Raw genomic sequence first — 17,559 nt, forward strand, 5'->3', positions numbered from 1 at the left:
TTTCCAACAGGCTGCATTCTAGTTAACTTGTTTAACTGTTTGAAATCTAAAATGTTTTGCCTGTCAATGTATGCAGTTAATGACGATGACTGTTTAATGTGAATGTCTATATATGTAGTTATACGTTGTCATATTATCACGAACTGTCTGACCCCATCTTACTGCTGTTTTATGGTCATCATGACTAACCAAACTGAAGATGCAATTGCTCTAATTTGCTCTGATTTGGTTCCTGTTTTCACAACAATAGTTTCAAAGGGAACAAGTTGCAATAATTTTGGTCGTATCAACTGCTGCTTTTCCTGTTGCGACTGTGACATTGTGCTGCAGTACTGTATGTAGTGTATGTTGTACAACAAATCAATATAATGACAACCAAACTTGATGTGATAAAGCTAGCAATGCCAGATACATGTTGCACAGCTTATATAAATTGCAGATTTCTGGCTATCTGCTTGCTATGTTACATAAAATGAGGTCTGTTAGGCAAGTTAGTATGATGGACCATGTTAGCTAACATTTCCATCCAGACATGATTTTTCTAGTTACGACATTCACAAGTAAGATACGCCTAGTCAGCTGTATGACCAGCGAAAGGACAGGTCAGACCCTACTGTTGGGTCAATTATTGGATGAAAAAAACACAAATGACAGGAAAACTTTCACAAACTTATCAACTATGTGTAAATGCCCTAAAATGCTGTAGCATAACTACCTTTAACCCCTTTTCAGCAGAACCAAGAAAGAATCTGATGGGGTGAACCTGTAGCCAAGTGGATAGGGCATAGCACATATTGCCAGAGGAGTGGCATCTCCTCTGGCACAATCTCTAGTACAATGTTGCATGACATTCACCTACTCACTCTTCCACATTTCTTGCTTCTCTCTCAACTGTCCCTGAACACAAAAAGGCAGTAATGCCCAAAACCTGAGTTCCTTAGTCTCTACCTCATCACAGTTGATGCACACTAGGCTTGGGTACTATAGAAGTAAGCACCACTTAACATCCGCTTGCTCTAATAAAAGCTTTTCAGAAAACTCCCACACTGACACTTGCAAGTGAGACACCTTTGAATTACTCTCACCTGGTTCAGTGCAGTTCTTCTCAGGCTCAGAGTACAGCTTGGAGTGGTTGTCTTCCTGTAGAAGGTGACGACTTTCCCATCTTGCCTCCTCCACAACCATGGAGCTGGAAACATGATATCCTAAGTGAAAGAAAAAAAGACCGACAAAAGACAAACAGATATTTGAATGTTAAGGAAGGTTTCATGAAGAACAGACTCACTACAAACCAACCATCAGACAAATCATTAGTGGCACTTCCAACCCAAGGGACAAAGTTAAGTGAAATAAGTGAATGCATGATTATGCATTCAGCAAAAGTGGTTTTATGTAACAAAACATTTTCAGACATACTTTTTCTATATTTTTGTCTGCTTTTAAAAAAATATATATTAAAAAATAACCAGCTCATACACAAACAGAATAATGGCTGTAATGCACAAGCTCTTAGTTCCACAGTCAATTGACATTTCTGAATAACTTCCCTCTCCCCACAGAACAAAAGGCAGATGAGACATGCATCTTGTGTAACCATGTTCCTGCGGGAGCATTAAGCGTGGCGGCACACTGAGTGCCGCAAGGCCAATCTTTCCAGCTCCGTCATCTGGGTTACAGTAACCTCAAGCACTCCACCTCTGACCCATCTCCTCTCCCACCATGCAACAGACCCAACTTAGGTGCACAGTACACTGGGTTTCTATAAATAGCACTGTGCTCAACTATATTTATCAAAATGCAAACAACCAAAATGTTTTGCAGCCATGTTGCAGGAAAGGATGAAGCAGAGAAAGGCAGTGATATGGAATAGCAGGCTTTGCAGCTGCAGTAAAATGGCAGTTCTTTGGTGGATGTGGGCCTTTAGGAATATGTTTAACTAACCAAAAATGTAGTTCTCTGTGCAGCAAAGCCAGTGTCACCTGAATTCCTACAAAATCAAAAGCAATAAGTAGATTTTGTGAAATTATGTAAAACTGACATAAAAACAGAACACAATGATTTTTCTAATCTCTCGAACCCATATTTTACATAGAAAACATATCAAACGTGTAAGCTGAGACGTTCATATTTCATGAAAAATATTAACTCATTTTGAATTTGAGGGCAGAAACATTTGAAAAAAAAAGTTGGGACAGGGTAACAAAAGGCTGGAAAAGCAAGAGGCACTAAAATGAAACATTTTACGTTACTAGGTTCATTGGTAACAGATCAATAACATGGTATTTTTTTTCAATAGTTCATATAATATCTACCTTGGAGGTAAATATTATGTAAACATAAATCACCATGAATCTATCTAAAATCTATCATCTGTGATATTATTATGTACTATTATAATGTATTATTCATCTCCCTTAAATAAACAGGCAGCCTTAAAGTATAATATATTCATATACAAAAACACATATAAATTTGTCTACTGTCTCAGTGGCTGATAGTGCCCCACAGGCCTCAATGTGAGCTTGAAGCCATTATAATGTTTAAGTTGTTTAACGATAAACAGATTTTGAATGAAAGCCAGGGAACTTCTGTAGCACAAAACAGTGGCTAGTCTTTGTGCCCATATGGATCAGTCATATTACCATTATTTCCCCCTAAGGTGCTGCAAAGGCACCAAGTTAATACTTGAAAAAACTGCAGCAATACACATAATTATAAACAATATTCTATTTACTTGGTGACTTTTAGCTTTCAATCAGAAAGCCTTATGTTGGCTAGTTAAGCATCAGGCTAACGTTTAAAGCTTTCACTTGAGAGAAGTAACTTGCATTACTGCTACTGCTATGTAATCTTAGCTAAGTTCACAGGATGAAAGCAAATGCTCTGTTCCACCTGGGTTCTGTGGGAATAGTGCATGCTGACCTCAAACCTGGAAACATAATGGTTGTGAACCGCCATGAGTCTCCCGTCAAAGTCAAACGAATAGACTTTGGCCTCGCATGTCCTGCTTCTGCAGTGATTACTGGTGGCTGTGTGGGGACGATTGGTTATTATGCACCTGAGGTTATGCTTGGCACTCCATATGATGAAGCAATTGACATGTGGTCTCTGGGGCTGGTAGCTGTGGAGCTTGCTACAGGGGTGCCTCTCTATCCTGGGGAAGATGATTATGATGTTTTGAAATTCATAACAGAAACCCAGGGTCAGCTACCAGATCATCTTCTAGATTCTGGCTTGTACACTGATGACTTTTTAATCGAAGATAACTACAACGAACAGCGCTGGACATTTAAGACAAAAGAACAATTTCAATACGAGACAGATTATCAATCCAAGGAAACTCGATATATAAAACTTAAGCGTCTCGATGACCTCGAACAACTACTGAAGGTTAGCCAAGGACCTGAAAACGGCCAACCATTATTTGTCAGGCTAACCAAACAGATGTTGGCCTTGGATTCAAATCAGCGCATAACACTCTTGGAGGTTCTGAAGCATCCCTTTTTCGACCCTCGCTTCTCTAGGAGACCACCCCTGCACTGACATGAATAGCACAGGGAGACAAAACCTTGTGCTTTCTTAGCAATCGTCTGATTGTTGGGGTGACCAAAACTCTAGGGAAGCTAGCAATTCTTGTAAAAAAAAAGCCCCCCAAAAATAACAACAACAAAAACAACCAATGATTATGGTCTTAAACTTGGGCACAGTTTGGCTTAAAATTCATTAACTAATCTCTCAATATTCAAAGCGGAGCAGCTTACCATCACATCAGTCCTTCAATCAGACCTACAACAAATGTTAAAGATGAATTTGAAACTAACTGGAAATAAACTGGATATTAATGAAATAAACCTGCTTTAAGCATCAACTAATTGTTGTTTGTAATTCTTTATAGATATATAAATATAGCGCTACCCTTCAGCCCCCTAGTAGACATACCTATGTTATAAATATGAAAATCCTCCGATTTTCAGAAAAGTTGACTTCTGGCCTTGAACTCAAGGTCACTAAGATTTAAACTTAATAGAGATTTACAATAGATGCAACCATGGTATTGATTTGAAAATTCTATGTTGCCTCGTTCTTGAGTTATTGCTTTCACAAACTCAGGTGTCTACAGCACCCAAACTCAAAAGATTTAATTTTTTTTTTTTTTTTCATGAAGATTATAATGCACAAATAACAAACATGGCAGTCTAAGGAGCTTGGAAAGAAAAGCGTCTGGACTTCTTTAAGTTGCTTGAAGACGTTTCACCTTTCATCCGAGAAGCTTCTTCCGTTCTAGGGTCAAATGGTGGAGAGTCCCAGATTTAAGCCCTGTGGGAGTAACCCACTGAGAGGGACAATGGACACCCTAATGATCCTCTACCTAATCACATGAGCCAAGGTGTGAAAATGGGTGTAGGTCACAATCAGCCAAGGTTTCGGGTGAGCTCATTGTGAAACCTAGCCCCACTCTATCATGTGATTTCCTGAGGTCAGATGGCCCAGGATGTGAGTGGGCGTTAAGGCGTCTGGGGAGGGATCTCAAAACTGGTTTATAGGTGGCAGGCAGTTGGTGTCGTAAGCCACCCGCTCTGTTCAAAGATGGTCGCTCACAGTGGACATAAATGGCTTCTTTTACTCCTCTTTCAAACCATCTGTCCTCTCTGTCCAAAATGTGAACATTGGCATCCTCGAAAGAGTGACCTTTGTCCTTTAGATGCAGATGGACCACCGAGTCTTGTCCCGTGCCATACATTTGTGAAGTGGCTGTTTGGTCTCTCCAATGTAGAGGTCTGAGCATTCCTCGCTACACTGTACAGCATATACACCACATTGTTAAGTTTGTGTTTAGGAATTTTGTCTTTGGGATGAACCAGTTTCTGTCTGAGTGTGTTGCTGGGTCTGAAGTATGTCGTGCTTGGAGAAGAATCTCCTGAGCTTTTCTGATACACTGGGTACATAGGGGATGGCAATGTTGTTGCGTTTGTCTTTCTTATCCTCCCTAGTTGGTGTCTGGTCTTCGTTTCTGTGCATCTTTGCTGACTTGATGAAAGCCCAATTAGGATAACTGCATGTTTTAAGCGCTTCCTTTACATGTGTGTGTTCCTTCTTTTTCCCTTCAGGCTTAGAGGGAACATTCTCTGGCTGTTGATGTAGAGTCCTGATTACTCCAAGTTTGTGTTCCAGAGGGTGGTGGGAGTCAAAGAGGAGGTACTGGTCCGTATGTGTGGGCTTCTGGTAAACTTCAATGTTGAGGTTCCCATTCTCTTCAATGCGCACGGTGCAGTCCAGGAAAGGCAAACAGTTATCCTTTGTGTCTTCCCTGGTGAACTTGATGTTTTTATCCACAGCATTAACGTGAGCAGTGAAGGATTCCACTTCTTGTGTTTTGATGTTGACCCAGGTGTCGTCTACATATCTGTACCAGTGGCTGGGTACTCTCCCTTTAAAAGAGCCAAGAGCCTTTCTTTCCACTTCCTTTATGTAAAGGTTGGCTACAATAGGTGTCACTGGGGAGCCCATGGCGCAGCCATGTTTTTGCCTGTAGAAACCTTTGTTGTATTTGAAATATGTGGTGGTAAGGCAGAGGTCTAACAGTGTGCAAATCTGATCGGGGGTGAAGTTGGTTCTGTCTTCCAAAGAGCTGTCTTCTTGTAGGCATTTTCTGATGCTGCCTCCGTGGTAGGTATGCAAGTGAAGAGAGAGACTACATCAAAGGCCTCATGCAACTGTTGCTTCTACATTAAACAGAAGAGCAGCGACATGGATGCAGGTCTCCGAGACTCCGGCCATACAGGTGCAGTGGGCGGCTTCAACCTTCCCTGTGATGCTCACAGTGACCCATGGCTGCAATGCTGGTTCAGTCTTTGAGAGTGCAGTACCTGAAACACACACAGACAAAGTTCATTTAAAGACAAGAACTATGAGCCAATGCCGACATAAATGTGTTTTATCTACTTTATCATAAATGTAACAAAGTGTTTAGAAAGTTAGCACATACATGTAATTTTTCATTTCTTTATGTGTCCATCTATAGAACGCTGCATGTTATATTCTAAATCTGCCTGTTCTCTGTCAGAAACCTGCCTGCAGAAAATGAACCTAAAGTATGTAATGCAAGGATGTAATCGCTTTAGAGATGGAGAAAGCATAAAGTGACAATTATGAATCACTTAATATGATAAGGAGATTATGCAGGTCATTAATATATAAAATTAAAATAAAATGTATTTTTAGTGACACAGGATACAAACATAGAAGCAAGATGTATAATTAGAATTATTTATAATAAATATGAATAAATTATTGCAATTTCTTTAACCATAAAGAATAACTAAATCCTTCAGGACAATGTCACATCAGTGCACTGAACTCACTATGTTATCCCTCTAACAGCCTCTACATGTTCTCACTGTAATTTCCCCCTCATGAATGAATTTATGCTGCACTAATCTGAATGTTTGCAGGGAAATCAAACGCATTTCACACGCAGTACTCGAGCTGACTTACCTTTGTTTGAATGACGACTTGTACGGGCTGATTCCACAGACAAGGTATGAAAATATGTCCGGCTACGTCCATAGCGGTTGGTCTTCATGGTTTCTACTCCACGGCCGTGTTTCATACGGGTCCACATTTCCAATGCACGCTATTTTCTGCATGTACCGCCGCTTCTCCTCTGAACGCAATCGGTTTCTATACAGTCCATTCTCTTTTGAGCTGCTTTTAAGCATCTTTCTTGTAGTCGTTCGTAGACCCCGAAAATGGTGCCACGCTCCCACAATGCATTGCGGCGTGACATCAACTCCAAAGCCCTATAGGGTGATGTAGTGGTCTTTGCTCAGGGAAGCGACGGCCTTCTTTTCTTGTATGGTGAGGTTAGACGGGGGGACTTTGGCACTGGAGAGGGTGGCTGAAACTTTCATCCTGATTTGCTCGGCTTTCATCAGTTTTCATGATCTCTGGATTAAAAAATGTACTAACTCTATGCTAAATTAATTCAAGTATATATGTATTTGGTTAATTAGGAACCAAGGCTTATTGTCTATTTAGTACAACTATAGCAATTACTTGGAAAAAGAGCTTTTCCAAGCTCTCTTTTTGTCTTTGTCAATTGTGGATCTTAATGTTCCATACACACCCTCCCCATCCATCCATGACCATGCATTAAACATGCTTGAAAAGACACCAAGACAGGGTACTGTTGACAGGTATGGTTCAGTTTGAATTACTGCAAGGGACGCAGATATTGCACTGAGCAGCTACTGCTCCCTGTGTCTGCAAACCTGTCACTCAAAATTTAAAGTGTAGTAAAATCCAAACTGAGGAGTTATATTATTAAAAAAATAAATAAATAAAGAATCACCTGCTTCATTATGAAGGTAGAAACAACAGCCTGTAATATCTTTATGTTTCAATGCTTTGCTGCTTTGTGTCACAGTATCAATTTGAATACAATTTAATGATAAAGTAAATGTTACAAGGAAAGTAACCAAAATAAAAGGGATGAAAAGGAAAAGGCTAGAGTGACAGCATGGTACTTCTTGTGTGTCTGCCTTGTGTCCTGCTCTGTGGTGGTACATTCCCAGCGTATAAAAGCGTTTGGCTTTTATAGCTCATATGCGCATTTACAGAATATGAAAGGAGAGGCTGTGTTGCATGTGGTAGCAGACGAGAGAATTAATGTTGGATATAGTGAGATTGATGCAGACTTAAGAGGATATTCCACAGGGAAACTGCAACCAAACCTCAGAGGAAATGCTGCCATTGTACAGTGAAGCAGAAGACATGATAATACATCCCAGGAGAGTGCTTGTAGCTTGCCTGCTGAGTGCATACCTGTACAGTCTTTCCCTATACTGTGTCCTTCTCCTTTTCATTATTTCATTACAGTTAGAGAGAGTTTAGTAATAGAGATGCAACTTGGACTGTGGTGCTTGTTTTGTTCAATGAAACACATTGTACAATGTTACACCAAAGAATTTCCAAATACAGGGAGTGCAGAATTATTAGGCAAATGAGTATTTTGTCCACATCATCCTCTTCATGCATGTTGTCTTACTCCAAGCTGTATAGGCTCGAAAGCCTACTACCAATTAAGCATATTAGGTGATGTGCATCTCTGTAATGAGAAGGGGTGTGGTCTAATGACATCAACACCCTATATCAGGTGTGCATAATTATTAGGCAACTTCCTTTCCTTTGGCAAAATGGGTCAAAAGAAGGACTTGACAGGCTCAGAAAAGTCAAAAATAGTGAGATATCTTGCAGAGGGATGCAGCAGTCTTAAAATTGCAAAGCTTCTGAAGCGTGATCATCGAACAATCAAGCGTTTCATTCAAAATAGTCAACAGGGTCGCAAGAAGCGTGTGGAAAAACCAAGGCGCAAAATAACTGCCCATGAACTGAGAAAAGTCAAGCGTGCAGCTGCCAAGATGCCACTTGCCACCAGTTTGGCCATATTTCAGAGCTGCAACATCACTGGAGTGCCCAAAAACACAAGGTGTGCAATACTCAGAGACATGGCCAAGGTAAGAAAGGCTGAAAGACGACCACCACTGAACAAGACACACAAGCTGAAACGTCAAGACTGGGCCAAGAAATATCTCAAGACTGATTTTTCTAAGGTTTTATGGACTGATGAAATGAGAGTGAGTCTTGATGGGCCAGATGGATGGGCCCGTGGCTGGATTGGTAAAGGGCAGAGAGCTCCAGTCCGACTCAGACGCCAGCAAGGTGGAGGTGGAGTACTGGTTTGGGCTGGTATCATCAAAGATGAGCTTGTGGGGCCTTTTCGGGTTGAGGATGGAGTCAAGCTCAACTCCCAGTCCTACTGCCAGTTTCTGGAAGACACCTTCTTCAAGCAGTGGTACAGGAAGAAGTCTGCATCCTTCAAGAAAAACATGATTTTCATGCAGGACAATGCTCCATCACACGCGTCCAAGTACTCCACAGCGTGGCTGGCAAGAAAGGGTATAAAAGAAGAAAAACTAATGACATGGCCTCCTTGTTCACCTGATCTGAACCCCATTGAGAACCTGTGGTCCATCATCAAATGTGAGATTTACAAGGAGGGAAAACGGTACACCTCTCTGAACAGTGTCTGGGAGGCTGTGGTTGCTGCTGCACGCAATGTTGATGGTGAACAGATCAAAACACTGACAGAATCCATGGATGGCAGGCTTTTGAGTGTCCTTGCAAAGAAAGGTGGCTATATTGGTCGCTGATTTGTTTTTGAATGTCAGAAATGTATATTTGTGAATGTGGAGATGTTATATTGGTTTCACTGGTAAAAATAAATAATTGAAATGGGTATATATTTGTTTTTTGTTAAGTTGCCTAATAATTATGCACAGTAATAGTCACCTGCACACACAGATATCCCCCTAAAATAGCTAAAACTAAAAACAAACTAAAAACTACTTCCAAAAACATTCAGCTTTAATATTAATGAGTTTTTTGGGTTCATTGAGAACATGGTTGTTGTTCAATAATAAAATTATTCCTCAAAAATACAACTTGCCTAATAATTCTGCACTCCCTGTACTAAAGAAGTCCAGCTCTGTGAGTGCTTGAAAAATAGTCTAGAGTGAGCTGTAGCCAAAATTTTTTTTATCTTTTGCCTTCTTTACACACATTTGTAATATTTAATATGCTCCTAATTCAATGACAAATAACACTAATGGATCAGGCTTACAAAAACATCACCAAGTTATAATACAGTGGTTATTATTTATTTAAAAGCTGTTTTCGTGATAACTAGGTTTCTGCTGCCGTGTCAGAATATGAGACAGGATACATGTTGCTGACAGGAAATACATTTCCTATTGAAACACATTACTTACAAATCTGTGGTCACTATCACTAAAAATGTTTCACAACTCAAGTACCAGAACTAAACAAATTTCATGAGTATTTTACATTTTGCTATGAGATTGGGCTAGACAATAACATGTGTATGTGTAAGGAATGTATTTCTTAACACCCACATTTACATGCGTAGTGTTACAGACCATGTATGTGTTTTTTGTCTGCCATGATGTCTGCCGTGTTGAAGACAGACAGCTTTGAATTACTAAACGCTTTATCACTTTCAGCTTTAAAATGAGAACTACGTGTGAGAAGGAGGTTTGGCTAACATAGGTTGCGCATCACTACCCCTTCTGCTGTTGAACGAGAATATAACATGCTTAAACACTTGAAATGCCACAGTGGATGTTTGGTCTTTTTAACCACAGTAGCAATTAAAAAAAAGATAATGCACGAAATGACTAGATGATTGATACACTGAAGTTACACTGGCTCAATTCAAGGCTAAATTATAGCAACAATTTTAGTAACAAAGGCATCATAACTGTTCACAAATATTTTATTCACTGCACTGCATCAAATCCAGAAACCAGTGTCCCAAAATCTGCTGCAGGACAGCAGCAAAACCTGGTTGTTTTAGGCGAGAACTCCATTCAAATGCATGTAATAGCAAGAAATCAACTAAAAACTAAACATCTCCAGTCAAACACAATGCACAGCTGTGCAAGGATGCTTGTTTACAGTGTGTACACTTTTACAAGGAGAGCTGAAGGGTGAAATGTGCCACCTTTTGACCTCATGCTGCACGCTCCTCCCTCAGCCTATGCGTCTGTGACATTTGCTGAAGACAGTGAACAACTACACAGGTATGTGCTCGCCCATTAGTCACTACCTAATAGCTTGAATTTTTGCAAAGTCTAGCTGATCAGTGAAGCTGGGTGCCACTATGAAATAGTTTCAGGTAAATGGACTGAGGACTGATTCTTATATAGTGCTTTTCTACCCGGAACACTCAAAACACTTCATACATAATGCCACCTTCATTCATTCACAAGCACTATGCTTTTAAGTGCTTTCTAACATTCACAAACATTCATACTCCGACGTATGCATCGGAGATCAACTAGCATTTTGCCCAAAGATATTTGGCATGTAGACTCTGAGAGCCAAGGATCGAAACATCAACCTTCTGATCAGAAGACGACCTGCTCTATCTCCTGAGCTACCTGGTCTACCTACTGTGAGGTTACTACGGCGACATGATGGAACTAAGGAGACGCACAGTGGTGTCGGGGAGGTTGATGACATAATACCGAGTAACTGCTGCATACGCACAGACAGACATACAACTATGACTAACCAAAGTACAAGCACATGCCATCAGACGTGCTGTGCTCCGCTGTCACTCACACAGGTAACCACAGTCAGCAGTCGTCATGGGGTATTCACTGCAGGGCTTCCAGATGAGGCAAAATATAATCTTTAAGGTTACAGCTTACATTTAAGGTTCCATCTGGTAAATAGCTCTTATTAAACACCTCCCTAGTTGTACTGGCAGTATTATTAAAGGTGCATTCTATTTCACATTCCGTTTTGTTTTAATACATTTTATTTTCAGTTCAATTTTATTTGAGTAACTTCTCCTGAGTGGGTTTGCTGGTTTCAGTTTAGTATCTATAGAATAGAATAGAATAGAATAGCTTTTTATTGTCACTGTTACAAGAACAGTGAAAGGCAGTTTGGCATCTCTCCATGTGTGTGAAGTACACAATAGCGTAAGTATTTACACAATAACAGACAAATTTACATTTACACAAGAAAGATATGTACAAGTTATACATACACCTGCAAACATACACGCACATACATACATATATGTATATATATATAGTCGCCTTTCTGAACTTTTGTTTAGTGCCAATGCTAGGGTAAAACATGCAGCGGTAAAGGTTTTAGAACAAAGTATAAAACTGATTTTACTCAGATTTTTTTTGTATATTCATGGTCCCTATTATAAGACTTGGGTATGCCAGAGGGGTACCTAATAGTGATGGTAAATTCGATTCTTTTTACTGAATCGAGTTTTAATGAGTCACTCACCAAAGTGAATCGGGTTTCTTGAGTCATTTGAGTCACTGAGTCAGTTGACCAGAGAGTACAAAAATTTATATTTTCACTCAAACTTAATTTGTTTCTCTTTTAATGTAAATCCTACTGCTAAGATGAATGATTGTAAAAGAAAACAACTATTTTATGGAGCAAAAAAGAGCAAAAGAAATTCTAAAGGGAACATTTATTCATTTTTATTTTATTTTATTAGTAATTTCCTCAAATGTGTCAAATATATATTTTCTCATCTAAATGTCCACTGAGCTGTGAGCCAGGGGGCGGTAATGCGCCTTAACATTGGTTGCCAACCAAGAAGAAGAAAAAGAAGCTGTGAGCCAGGAGGGAGGGGCTGAGTGAGTCAGTGATTCGTACATGCTATGATTCAGCACAGCAAGGGAGGGAGTGAGTGAGTCAGTGATTCGTTCAACTCGTTTGAGCTGTGAGCCAGGAGGGAGGGGGTTAGTGAGTCCTGAGTGATTCGCTTATGCTACGATTCAGCACAGCAAGGGAGGGGGTTAATGAGTCCTGAGTGATTCGCTTATGCTACGATTCAGCACAGGATGGAGGGGGTTAGTGAGTCCTGAGTGATTCGCTTGCGCTATGATTCAGCACAGGAAAGGAGGGGGTGAGTAACTCAAATGTGCTGTTAGCATGTTAGCTGAGCCATGCTACTGTGAACCAAGGAGCTATTGTCTTGATGTGAGCTTCTACTCAGGGTTTTTTCTTCCAGTTCAGAGCAGAAATGTTTTTGTTAAGAAACTGGCTGTTGTTTTTTCCCCACAATTTTAATTATAAAATAGATTTATTTCTACTAATGGAATTAGTTTGCTAACAGCAAAAGGGATGAGTCAGTGAGTCAGTTGCGCTTGTGAATCATGATTCACGAGTCAGTAAAGTGATTCTCGAGTATTGAACGATTCGTTCACGAATCGAACATCACTAGTACCTAACCCTAAACGAGCTGATGGACAACTGGTAGATGTTAAGAAGATCTGCTGGAGCCTGTTGGTTAGGGCCTGCTCTTGTGCTGCCATGATCCAAGCCTCTGTGCTATCCTTTAGGGTGGTCTTTTCTAACCACTGGTGGGGTTTTTATCTGTCAGTGGTGCGTCCCATGCAGGGGTTTGGTCATCCATGACGGCTCCTCTTGTTCTTCACCACCTTCTGTCTTTAAATGCCAGAGGCATTCTTGGAGCAGCTCATCTGAGAGGAGCTTCAGGGTGCCAGACTTCAGGTTGAGTTATCGTATCTTGACATCAGTGGCATCTATCTCCTCCTGTAGCCAGCTTATTTTCTGGTTGGGTATCTCATAACCAGTAGGATTTACTGTACTCATTGATGGCTTGGATCTTATTCTTACATTTCAGCTAGTTTCTCACAACCAGTCTTACATTCTGGAGGTATTTGGCTGTGGCTGACCTCCATGCATCATCGTTCTCAATCGTCTGTGAGATACCCAGGTATCTGTAGCTATCCTGTATATCTGCTATTCTGCCTTCTAGTACTTCCATCTTTTCAGTGCAGCTCACCTTCACTGTCTTTGCAACCATTCATCTACACTTAGCCTTGTCTGAATGACAATCCGATGTCCTCACTGTAGATCATATGCGTGCCACATCTGGCCCACCATGCATTTCTATCCAGCCTGCTAGATCATTTTATTTAGATCTATGATTATTGTTATTAATGACCTGGCGATATGAAGTGCTAATAATGCACAAACTACAGATCCCATAATGCAGCGCTTCAGCTGCCTTGCTGAATGCTAGGCTACCTGGGAACATTACCACGTTACAATGGTGGAGAGGAAAGATCATTCTGAAAACAGAGCCTTTCAAAACTGATGGGAGGATGAGTATATGTCGGTTAACCCATGTGTCTTATTTGTGGAGCTAATGTGGCTGTAATTAAGGAATTTAATCCAAGGCAGCACTACAAGACAGAACATCAGGATAAACTGAAAAACCTAAATGCAGAGCAGAAGATAAAGAAAGTAGAAGAGTTAAAGAAAAATCTGACATTTCAGCAGATGCTTTTCACCAGAGTAAAATAACAAAGTGAAGCCGCTGTGAAAGCAAGTTTTATTGTACCAGAGGAGATACCTGAATCAGCCCAGCCATTTACCCAGTTTAGTTACCAAGTTTTGAAAATGTCAAAATGTAACCGACATGAAACTGCCCTGGGACAAACTTGTTGGACTTATAACAGATCTCCATCTGTTATAAGTCCAACTGAATAGTGACTGTGGACTAGTGGGAAGGATGTGAGTAAAGATGCAGGAGGAGAACTGTAAAGGTGAGTTGACAGCATATCATTCCACGATACACCAGGAAACGCTGTGTGATAAAAGTCCTAAAACTAGAGCATGTAATGAACACTGTAACACAAACCGTAAACTTTATCCGAGCTAAAGGTTTAAACCATCGGGAATTTCAGTCTTGTATGCGGGAAAAACATTCAGAGTTTGCCGACATTCGTTGTCATATAGAGGTCCGTTGGCTGAGTTGGGGATAAGTTCTCAATAGAAGTTCTGAGCTCAACAAAGAAATGTGTCAGTTCATGAACAGTAAAGGAAAAGACTCCACATTTTGTGGGATGAAAAGTGGAATTGGCGTTTCTAGCTGACGTAACAGCTCATCTCGACGTCTTAAACCTTCAACTTCAGGGACATGACCGCATGATCGCTGACATGTGAAGGCATTTCAACTTGCCTCACTTTCCCTGTTGCCAAGTAATGTTGAACCAATCTGGCACAACGGTGTTCCCAAATGTGCACTTTGCTGATAAATTGAGCGCATTGTGCATGAGTTTGCGCGGCGCTTTAGTGACTTTGATGCACAGAAAAGAATGTCAAGCTGCTTCACAACCCATTTCTGTGGATGTGGAAACTGCACCTGTACAGATTCAGATGGAGCTGATTGAGCTGCAGTTTACTGGGACACTAAAGGCAAAGTACGACACTGAAGGGCCCACACAGTGTATTCGCTCCATTCCTGAAGTTATGCTGCAGCTCCGTCTACATGCGGCTCAAACCTTGAACATGTTTGGTAGCACATACCTGTGGGAAGGTGTTCTCAGTGATGAAAATCCATCCTGAGAATCTCCACAACACACGACCTCACGGCAAACCTAAACGAACTTGCTGCCAAAAAAATCAAGCATCCAGCTCTGATCAAATGGCTTAAGACCAAAGAAAACTGAATATTTTGATTTGTTGTTATTTTAATTTTTGCTAAAAAGCAGAAATTGTATTAATATTTCCAGGGTGGTTTTGTTGCGGCATGTTCATATTTCTAACTTGCATAATTTTGACAGGATATATTTTTACAGAGAGCAAAGTACTTTAAGTTATTTAAAGTTTGAGTTTATTTATTCTGGAATAATCTTGTCTGTTTTTTTTTTTCATATTTATGCTAAAAAAAATATTGTTTTCAATAGTTTCAATAAATGTTTATCAAGTTCGGCCTTCAACCTAAGGTGTGCTTTGAGTTTTGGCCCCCTGTGCAATTGGGTTTGATAACCATGCTGTAGATCCTAGTGAGGTGGATCAGCGAGTCAACGTCTTACAGGGAGTGCAGAATTATTAGGCAAGTTGTATTTTTGAGGAATAATTTTATTATTGAACAACAACCATGTTCTCAATGAACCCAAAAAACTCATTAATATCAAAGCTGAATGTTTTTGGAAGTAGTTTTTAGTTTGTTTTTAGTTTTAGCTATTTTAGGGGGATATCTGTGTGTGCAGGTGACTATTACTGTGCATAATTATTAGGCAACTTAACAAAAAACAAATATATACCCATTTCAATTATTTATTTTTACCAGTGAAACCAATATAACATCTCCACATTCACAAATATACATTTCTGACATTCAAAAACAAAACAAAAACAAATCAGCGACCAATATAGCCACCTTTCTTTGCAAGGACACTCAAAGCCTGCCATCCATGGATTCTGTCAGTGTTTTGATCTGTTCACCATCAACATTGCGTGCAGCAGCAACCACAGCCTCCCAGACAATGTTCAGAGAGGTGTACCGTTTTCCCTCCTTGTAAATCTCACATTTGATGATGGACCACAGGTTCTCAATGGGGTTCAGATCAGGTGAACAAGGAGGCCATGTCATTAGTTTTTCTTCTTTTATACCCTTTCTTGCCAGCCACGCTGTGGAGTACTTGGACGCGTGTGATGGAGCATTGTCCTGCATGAAAATCATGTTTTTCTTGAAGGATGCAGACTTCTTCCTGTACCACTGCTTGAAGAAGGTGTCTTCCAGAAACTGGCAGTAGGACTGGGAGTTGAGCTTGACTCCATCCTCAACCCGAAAAGGCCCCACAAGCTCATCTTTGATGATACCAGCCCAAACCAGTACTCCACCTCCACCTTGCTGGCGTCTGAGTCGGACTGGAGCTCTCTGCCCTTTACCAATCCAGCCACGGGCCCATCCATCTGGCCCATCAAGACTCACTCTCATTTCATCAGTCCATAAAACCTTAGAAAAATCAGTCTTGAGATATTTCTTGGCCCAGTCTTGACGTTTCAGCTTGTGTGTCTTGTTCAGTGGTGGTCGTCTTTCAGCCTTTCTTACCTTGGCCATGTCTCTGAGTATTGCACACCTTGTGTTTTTGGGCACTCCAGTGATGTTGCAGCTCTGAAATATGGCCAAACTGGTGGCAAGTGGCATCTTGGCAGCTGCACGCTTGACTTTTCTCAGTTCATGGGCAGTTATTTTGCGCCTTGGTTTTTCCACACGCTTCTTGCGACCCTGTTGACTATTTTGAATGAAACACTTGATTGTTCGATGATCACGCTTCAGAAGCTTTGCAATTTTAAGACTGCTGCATCCCTCTGCAAGATATCTCACTATTTTTGACTTTTCTGAGCCTGTCAAGTCCTTCTTTTGACCCATTTTGCCAAAGGAAAGGAAGTTACCTAATAATTATGCACACCTGATATAGGGTGTTGATGTCATTAGACCACACCCTTTCTCATTACAGAGATGCACATCACCTAATATGCTTAATTGGTAGTAGGCTTTCGAGCCTATACAGCTTGGAGTAAGACAACATGCATGAAGAGGATGATGTGGACAAAATACTCATTTGCCTAATAATTCTGCACTCCCTGTAGTCTCTCCTGGCATAAAGCTTGATGTCATTCTTGTAAAAGAAGGTTCAGTTCGTGGAGGGGATCCTCAGCTGATCCTTTTCATGTCCATCAAATTGTGTGGCATCCTTTCATTCCTAAAACATTAGCCGGTTCATATCAAGTAGATGGATGATTTTATTTCCCTCCCGTAAAACCCGATGTGTTTTCAGAGTGTTCCTTTATTGTATGGAGCAGTGTATTTAATGAGTTACTCAGATCAGGAAGATGATGGCCAATGCTGCCATTCATCAACAGGCCCAGCTGTGTTTGGTGGGCATTTCCATCCCAAGTGTTCCTTTATTTTTGTGAGCAGAGTATACAGAGTTTGCTCTCTTAGCAACATCCGTCCAGTCTCCTGTCACGTATTTACAAAGTGTCCTATATTGGTTAAAGCACACTGCCTATAGGTTCAAGCCCACCTGCCCATATAACATTACATTATTTAATATGGCTGCCCATCCCTCCTCACTGTCATGCTTAATTAGGTACTTTATCTTCATTAGTGTC

General features: G+C 40.6%; 2 protein-coding genes across 4 annotated transcripts in view; one reads left to right on the forward strand and one right to left on the reverse strand.

Moving 5' to 3' along the window:
* ttc27 (tetratricopeptide repeat domain 27) overlaps nt 1-17,559 on the forward strand; it is a 728,099-nt gene that overhangs the window by 247,972 nt on the left and 462,568 nt on the right. The window lies entirely within an intron of this gene.
* The window catches only part of LOC100696947 (sodium/potassium/calcium exchanger 3), a 183,657-nt gene that overhangs the window by 117,427 nt on the left and 48,671 nt on the right, over nt 1-17,559 (reverse strand). Inside the window, exon 2 of the mRNA XM_005465027.4 lies at nt 1,086-1,205. Within this exon, the coding sequence (XP_005465084.1) occupies nt 1,086-1,205 (120 nt within the window). The remainder of the gene's footprint in view (nt 1-1,085; nt 1,206-17,559) is intronic.

Source organism: Oreochromis niloticus, linkage group LG13, assembly GCF_001858045.2.
Source record: "Oreochromis niloticus isolate F11D_XX linkage group LG13, O_niloticus_UMD_NMBU, whole genome shotgun sequence".
NCBI lineage: Eukaryota > Metazoa > Chordata > Actinopteri > Cichliformes > Cichlidae > Oreochromis > Oreochromis niloticus.